The sequence below is a fragment of the Meleagris gallopavo genome, chromosome 8, assembly GCF_000146605.3.
Source record: "Meleagris gallopavo isolate NT-WF06-2002-E0010 breed Aviagen turkey brand Nicholas breeding stock chromosome 8, Turkey_5.1, whole genome shotgun sequence".
NCBI lineage: Eukaryota > Metazoa > Chordata > Aves > Galliformes > Phasianidae > Meleagris > Meleagris gallopavo.
In genome coordinates this window covers 20,288,365-20,297,032 of record NC_015018.2, presented here as the reverse complement: position 1 = coordinate 20,297,032, position 8,668 = coordinate 20,288,365, and the positions used below count along the sequence as shown (strand labels likewise).

Here is an 8,668-nt window from a genome sequence, read left to right as displayed (position 1 = left end):
TTTTTTTAAACTACTCTAACAGTGAAATCTGCAAAGTTATTTGCTAACTGCATATTTGCAATACAATTTGTTTTAGCCCATGCCTTGCTAGCAGGCTATAAAATACAAGCATGTAGGCAGAAATATAAGCATAAACTTTGTACCACTTAGCAGGAATTATTTATTCCCTCTTCATTCCTTAATCTCCTTTGTTTTCAATTTGTGTACATTCCAACCAGTAGTACCTAATTTGAGTCTAAATTTTACTTCACTATTTGATCTAGTCTATACATTACTTACAGAACTGAACACACAGAGGATACACAATAGACCGACTCCGGACACGCTTCTTTCCACAAGTTATTGATGAGCCACTCTAACACTGGCATAAGTTAGTCTGAAAGGCCATCAATAACTCGTTGAAGTAGTTGTTTTGTCCAGAGAATGTCACTGTATGCCCTGTTTACGCAACACCAGTTTCAGTCTGGATTGGTTTAGGTGACAGAACAGTCACTGGCATCGGGAAGGGGTTTCTCCTGGCTGCATAGGAAAACAAAGGTGATGTAAATGGAGGTGAAGTGACAGGTGTTTTGATGTTGCATTTGGTATTGCCAATACAAAAGAAAAAAAAAGGACAAAGACACAGGAGAGTCAGAGAAGAACAGAGAAAGACAAAGAAGCTGAACTAATGTTCAGACGTGGTGGCAATATGGGTTACTGCATTGCTACCAGGAAATGGACGTATACGTTATTCTGCATTAACTAGGCAGCTACCAACACTGTGTGGTAACTTCATTAGAAAATGATGTGGATACCTACAGTCTGCTCCATGCTGCCACTGATAAATGTATGCAAGAAGGAAGTTGTGCAGGAAAGGGTCATTTTAGTTCATAAATAAATAACAGGGTGGTAAAAATACAATGATGGATATATATTTTAGGAGATTCAGTCTAAGACTATCAAAAGAGTTTTGAAAAGTTAATGACAAGAAAAGTAATGGAGCATTATGCTGAATGGGCAGGGTCAAAAACCCATCATTTCAATAGATTTAGTTAACTGTAACGGCAGTCGTATTGAATCAACACTGGTGGTGTATAAATCTAGACAGCGAACTGGTACTGTGACATCCCTATTATCTCCCTAAATCATTTTGATAAAGGAAAAGGCTTTTCAAAATATCACATTTTTTCTGCTTCATTCTGTCATTTTATTGCCCAATTCTTTGTTACAATTTTCCAATCGCTTTACATAACCAACCGTTTCATCATTGCCACACTATTGTAAACCACATCAGCAAGTTAATACATAAAGCTTTGCATTTCAAAAAACTAGACACTTTAGTAACAATATTACAAAGATTTTAGCTTCAAAAATAACTGAAAATGAAAAAATAAACTTTTAAAGAATTAGCATCATAAAATTAATTTATTCCAAGTAAAAATACAAAATAATATTAATGACATTGACCAGATATGAAAGTCTCTCCCAGAAACAACTATATTAATGGTTGAGAAAGCACTCCTTAAAGAAAATACGAAATAAAAATGAAAAATATGTAAATATGTTTAATTTTTTTCTTAGCAAAAAATCTTTCTAAAAATAACAATGAAAATTTGTCTCAGTACAAAGGCTACATTACTATTGAAAAAATACCAGCATGAAGAAAAGGTACATATTTGACAGTAGAAAAATGATTTTAGTGAATCACAATGTCTAAAGTCTGCAATGAAAATAAATCTGCAATAAAGATTTATGCCTTTTTTCTTTTCATTTTTCTTTTTTTTTTTTTATACAAACAGTACAAACAGTATTGCACATAACAACAAATAGTCGAGGTTAGGTTAGCCTTCAAAAAATCAACTAGTTCAAGTCTCACATCAGAAAAGGCCACAATAGGACCTGTTGTACCCAGGGGCTTCTTAGTCAAGTTGCAGTTCAGAACTCCGTATTTTAAAAAATAACTTTTTTTTGAAGGACCCTCTTTTAATAATAACATATTAACAACTCAGGGGCACATTCATTTACAAAACAAAAGGGAGCATGTTATAATTTAATAAACTAAAAAAGTTCTCTTTAAAAAATACAAACAGAAGAACTCTCACAATTCTGGTCAGTCGTGCATAATCACGCTTGATTATAAATATACAAATTAAGGGAAAATATTTTTTCCACCTTCTATTCACAACTTTCAGCACCAAATGGAGTTTGTTTACAGCTGTTTTTCACGATAATTTTGTTTTTAGTTTTAACCCAACATTACGCTGTATTGTACATCTTCCAGCTTCTCTCTCTCTCTCACTCTTTCTCTCTTTCTCTCACACTCTCTGGGGGTATGTTTGTACATGAAAGAGGGGTATTTCTTCAAAAGGGTTTACTTCGTTCACATAATTAGGTAGATTTCTGTAGGTTAGCTATGATCTTTAATATTACAGTTATAAAGCTCTAACTTCTTCATTTTCAAAAAAACTCAAATAAGCATGAAAAAAATAAAGTTACCCATCTGTTAAATCATTTTTCTTGCAGAATTAAATTAATATATATTTTTCTGAATAAACTTACTTAGAAAATATCATTTTCTTTCCTATATTTCAAAATTGAGGTATTGCAAAAGATCATGTCAGTCAGAAAGCATGCCTTTTTCTTTAAAAAAAATCATCAGCCGACTGTTGAAAACTGTCTAGATACAAAAAGTAGTGCATAACAAAATGTCTTGTACAGATGAAAAAAAAACAGAAAACACCTGGGCTGGGAAAAGCAATATCACAAAAATGCCCAGAAGTAACCTCAAAAGGGATAATTATAATTAGCATTTAAACCAGTAAAAACTATTTTTTCTTTTTTTCTTCAAAAACAGAAAAGTTCCTTTCAAAGCCAATACTTGCAACTAAACACTGGGAAAAACAGCTTACTAAATTAGACACAAACGAGGACATCACGACAAACAAAACCCAGAACATTTAAATCTACTATGCGGTGTCATATCCAGTCAGATTGTCCCCAGAACTGCAAAAACAAAGGAAAAAAAAAAGAAAAATAGTGTACACATTCTCACAATCATTAGTATACCAAGTGTGTTTATATGCTATCTGCAGCCCCATAGTTCATGCTAAAAAAATGTCCACTGTGTTAGCAGGTCTTAATTGTGTTCAAGCTTCACAGGATACATCCAGGGATTAGAGAGATAACGCCACATCCACAGAGCAGACATCTCATGTTACTTTTATATGCAGACATTTCTTTAGCACCACTTCTTTTTCTAACTTTCTTAAATGTGCCTAGTTCATTAGGTTGACAGACTATCTAATTGGTAGTGTATGTATGCTAGTATGAGCTCTTTGGTTTTCTGGACAAAGTCTGCAACTACATAACTGGTGCAAGCGTTAGGAGAGAGATTGTAACTAAGAGCTCATTTCTGTTTATGTACCTGTTATGAACTGTCAAGAGTGTGTTAATGTCGGATACAGAGGCTTTAACAGTTAAGTTTGATCACAGTACTAGACATAATCACCTTACTATATAAAATAAATTGCACGATATATAACAGAGCACCGCAAAGTACTTCATCTACCATCCACAAATTTGTTTTATGAATATCCTACAGCTAGTTTTTATATTTGTTGTAGTATAGGTCATTCTGTAATGGGCTGATCCTAATTTCAGAAGCATTACATTTACTGAGGCATGCCTTCCTCCAGTCAGTAATCAGTTTTTTTTCTTTGTTATTCAATATTTTGTCACCTAAGTAGACTTGTAATTTGTGCATTGTGGGCAGGTTTTATATTAGACATATATAAAATTTATTGCATGCAGCAACCTGATTAAGTAAACATGCAGTCAAAAAATATTGACCTTCCTTGGAAGCTTTTCTGTATGCTATACTGATCTCCTTTCAGCAGCCATCACTAGTTTAATCACATATTCATTTTTTAATTGATACCCTAGCCTGAATAGAGTATTATGGTATTAGTAATACCATTTTAATAGCAGCAAAAGCTATTGCAGCATACATTTACATAACACTAAAAGACCTAACAAAAAAAAAAAAAGAAAAAAAAAAAAGAAAAACCCTCAGCAAAACAAAAGAAAAAAAAGTCTGATCCAGCTTATGAGGTATCATCCTTACAAGTCAAAAATGGAGAGCAACTAAAGGCTTATTTTCTTTAAGGGTTATTACTACGCTAAATGACCCAAACGAACGATTGCTGAATATCTGATAAGTTTTTGCTACATCTGCCACCTACTTGTGAATATTACCTTTGGTAAGTCATCTGCTAGGGGCAAGTCTAAATTTCTGAAAATAAGTGCATGCTCCAGTTTAAAAATAAAAATAACTATAATTATAATAAAAAAAATCTTCATCACATACACATCAACCCAGTGAAGGCTGATGAGAATGGCAGTCTACATAATGTCACTAGTGACAAGTCTTGTGTAGGAAATTAAGGTACCAAGCAGATGTTTGTGTGAATCAAAGTGCAAAATCAGTACAGTTACACTCTGCCGGTTTGTATCATACTGGACACTGAGTTCAGTAATGTGACTGTAAATAATAATAATAGTAATAAAAAGACCCATATCTTCATTAAAGTCGAGGACGAATGCACAAATTTCCAGAACACTAAGCCCTGAGGCAGCGCTCTCTTTTTCCCTCGATTTTATCTACTCCAGTACTTGTTGCTGGGGAGGCCTGGGGTTCAGCTCCAGCGGAACGGCACGTGGCGGGGTCGGTCACCTCCCTCCTTTACCAGTGGTTTGTGGAACTCTCGCCCAGCACGAGAGTGTATGCTTGCCCAGCAGTATTCACAGTAATACTGCAAACAGGTAACATTGGCACAAAAGAACGGAGCAAATTTTCCACCACAGCGAGTGCCTTGGCATTCATCACACATCTGATCATCCAGCACATATGGCTTCACTTCCACCTGCATCAAGAGACAGAAATAACTGTAAGTAGATTACACAGTTTTGCTAAGTATGAATAGAAGGAACAATATTTCAGTTCTTTTGACTCTGTTGAAGGTTTCCAACTGATGCTAGATTAACCCAAAGGGCTTGGCAGTTAGATTTTCATAGCAACCAGATTACTTGTCGGAAAATCTCAAGGAGCACTGTACTTGGATAACTATTCAACATTTCTTAGAACAGTACTAAGATCAAAGTATGGCAAAAATAGTGCCACCGAGGATTTTGCAGCTAGGAAGCTTCTAGCTGTGTGAATACAGTTGATATAAGGGCAGAGCAAGCAGCACATATGAAGGAAACTGACTGATAAAAACAAACCTTTATTTCTAAACTTCAGAGTTGAGAGTCTGATGAGCATCGGAGGTGGTGGGTTTTTTTTGTGTTGGTTGCTTTTTTTGAACTGCAAAAATGCAGGACCAAACTAACAGATGAAGAAATGATTCACATTAAACAAGCTTAAATGCACTAGCGTTAAATACTCTGCTTTATGCTTGCAAAAATCACCGTCTAAGTTTTGTATTTAGCTCTAGAAACGTGATAAGATTTCAAGATTTCAGTTGTTGTAACTGTGGCCTTGCTATCAATTACAAATAGGCTGGAGCAGTGGACTGTTGTCCTAGTCTCAGCTGTAAACATCTGAGGACAGGGATGTTGTTGTTGTCTTGTAAAGCACCTGTGCCAACCACAGCAGCTTTTGGTGTGTGACCAGGCACTGCCATAATGCTGCTACAGGAACTGACAGCATGTGAGTTCTCTCCTGTTTCTGTTCCTCTGAATAATGGCATTTAAATTTAAATAACATTTCAATTGATGTTTATTTCTTCTGGAGAAATCAGTTTGTGCATGTGTAATTCTTACGTCTCTGTGATGCTATTTATAAAGCGGTTAAGTTCAGTTAGCTACATTTAAAAAAAGACTTAGAAAAAGAGATATGCATACTTAGTAAATTATTTTCATTAACAAAGTGTTTTACTGCATAGGAGATTTGACCACAGTAACTACTCTTAAATGATTACAATACTAGACACAGAACAAAGCAGTAAGTTGAAAAACAAGAAACTTGCACAGAAATACTTACGGTGAATTTTACTTCAATTTGTCAACAAATGCTACTCATTTGAAGTAAAGCTTATATGGCAAGTAATATTTATGGCTTATGGTACTGATAGAACAGTTTTTTGTTTTTGTTTTTGTTTTTTTTAATTACACTGTGCTGCTGATATGACTCTGAAGATATCTGCATATCAGATACCGTACCATTGTCTCAAATGAAATTGGAAGAAAGAAAGCAGGACCAATGCCCAGCATATCTCTAGATCTCCACCTACTCACATTTCCAAAATGTGAATTGTGAAGGTCTGAAACAGACTCTCTCACTTCTTTCTTGTTTCCATTACTAGTGAAATAATTTTAAGAATGGGTACTGTACAATTCAGAGATTTCAGTCTATTGGGGATAAAAAATTTGAGGACAGAATTAAATGAATTCATGCTTCTTTAAACTCATGGATAAACCTACATTAAAACAGATAAAAGATAATGAAGTAAGCTTAAATTCTCCATCAACCATCTGGGATGAGTACTGGTTGTTTGAAAACAACTACCAACTAGCATCATTTGTGGATGCATCTTAAAGCTTAGGAAGAAAACAGGTTTTCAAGCACAAGTGATACATAAACCTCAAAAGATTTAACCCTCCTAAATTCATTTTGTTAGACTCCCAGTAGAAACCGTATGAATTCAGTGAACAAAATAGACTAAGGAACAGCCTCATATTAGATAAAATCACAACATGCACTAGCATCACAAAACTAGTTTGAGGAGATGTAACTATGAGCTCATCTAATCTGACAACAACAAAAAAATAGTCCAGATTTTTAAAGAGAAACTAAAACCAGTTTGGACTGTGCTCTGCAGGTGTGTTTTTAACTACGTACTGCATATAATGGACATGCTTAGTACCCATCAAGCTGACTCTTAATAAACAGTTTGTAATAGATTAGGTTGAAAAACAGCCATCCCTATTGTTATACATACCAGCACTGCACGTTATGTGTTCTTTTGAATAATTTTAAATGCTAAGTCCTCAAAAGCTTGGGTGCTATTTGTACATGTAATCAAGAGATGAAAATAGCAAGTCTGAAGATATATGATCTGGAAATTAAATAATTTTTTCATTTAATGTCTTCAACTCAGAATTTAGTGAAGTTATTAATTTCATCCTCTACTTGGAAAACCCTTAGAAAAAAATACCCTAAGAAAAAAATAAAAGGCAGCAAACACCTCATTTTTTTCCCCTCCCATTTACTCATCAAGCATTTTTTGGCATCTCTTTCTGGTTAAATAATACCCAATATTTTGAGGTCATCATTATCTATTATTCCTACAATAATACCTGCATTTGGGGAATTTTAAGGCTAGACATACATTGCGGAGAGAAAAAGTTGCCTAACTGCAGAACCACCATAAATGATACAAGTAGCCAGAAGCCTCATGGACAGCCAGAAATAAAATCTCTTGACGCATAACAAGCAAACATCTAAAGCTCAAAAGAAGGTGGATTAATTCTACAGTGCTTGACCTTTAGAATTCAAAACAAAAAAGCTGAGACTAAACTGAGTTTTAAATTATTTTCTGGTTTCAGGGTTAAAATTGTTACTTGAGATTTTTAAAGTCTACTTTTTCCACTATAGTCTAAATAATTAAAAATTATACACCAAAGAACAGAAGTTATTGTTTTTTTACCACAGTATTAATGTAAGGATGTTTTTAATCTCTGTACAGTTTTCTTAGTAACAATCATTTCATACCATTTTACTTACCCGTTTATCAATGTCATTGTGTTGGAGCTGGACAAAGCGAGCACTGATAGCAGCAATATAGCTCTGCTGATTAGAGAAAGCCACTCTGCCAGCACCTTTTGGGTACTTCAACTCTGGGTCTGTATCAATGCCAGCATAGCAGACACCTCCGTATAAACGGTCCATAATCATTGCCAATTCAACTGCAAGAAGGCAATTTAAAAATACGGATTCAACATAAATAAGTTTTTTTGGTTTGCTGCATTAAAAAGTAGTGGTATTTGCCTTAGCATGCCTGTGTCCAAAGTCTAAAATTGAGCTGTTTAAAACCTACATGTTGGTTTTAAACAGCTTGAAACAACCCTATATAAATTACAGTAAAACAAAGAAAAAGACTAAAAATGGAACTTGCTGTGATTGAACTGTAGAAAGAATGCATCCTGTGAGAGTAGGGATCAGATCAACTTTTCTAGAATTTATCATATAGCAAACTGATACTGTGATGTTTGAGATTAAGCACTCAGGGTTTATCCCAACAGCAGCAAGGCTTGCTAACACTAGTTTAAATATAAGGTCACTTAAATATACTCCTTTATTTAGAGTCTACTCTTTTAGCCTACACGTTAGGAGTTTGAAAAGATATTTTGGGTCTTTTAAAATGGTTTGCTGTTTTTCCTGACATAAACAACTTAAAAGAAAGTTATAAACATCACTCAGAAGACAGTGTGAGTGAATGGCTAAGGAACATACAGAAAGAAGAGGAAGATAAAGAGCTGAAGGAAATGGAGAAGAGACATGTAAAGCGTGTGAAGATGTACAGTTGCTGAGCCATTTTCTCTCTATAAGCTGATAGTGAAACAAATTTGATGGATGAAGGACAAACAAAGCAAGGCATTGGGGCCTGCCAAGTCAATGTTTTTGTTTTGT

General features: G+C 34.7%; 1 protein-coding gene across 4 annotated transcripts in view; it reads right to left on the bottom strand.

Moving 5' to 3' along the window:
* Positions 1-2,814: 2,814 nt before the first annotated feature.
* Positions 2,815-8,668, bottom strand: part of CPEB3 (cytoplasmic polyadenylation element binding protein 3) — a 77,585-nt gene continuing 71,731 nt past the window's right edge. For all 4 annotated transcript variants that reach the window (XM_010714564.3, XM_019617679.2, XM_019617680.2 and 1 more), the window contains exons 9-10: positions 7,763-7,944; positions 2,815-4,901 (exon numbers count right to left, since the gene is read on the bottom strand). In XM_010714564.3, coding sequence (XP_010712866.1) covers positions 4,674-4,901; positions 7,763-7,944 — 410 coding nt within the window. In that variant the 3' untranslated portion in view covers positions 2,815-4,673. The remainder of the gene's footprint in view (positions 4,902-7,762; positions 7,945-8,668) is intronic.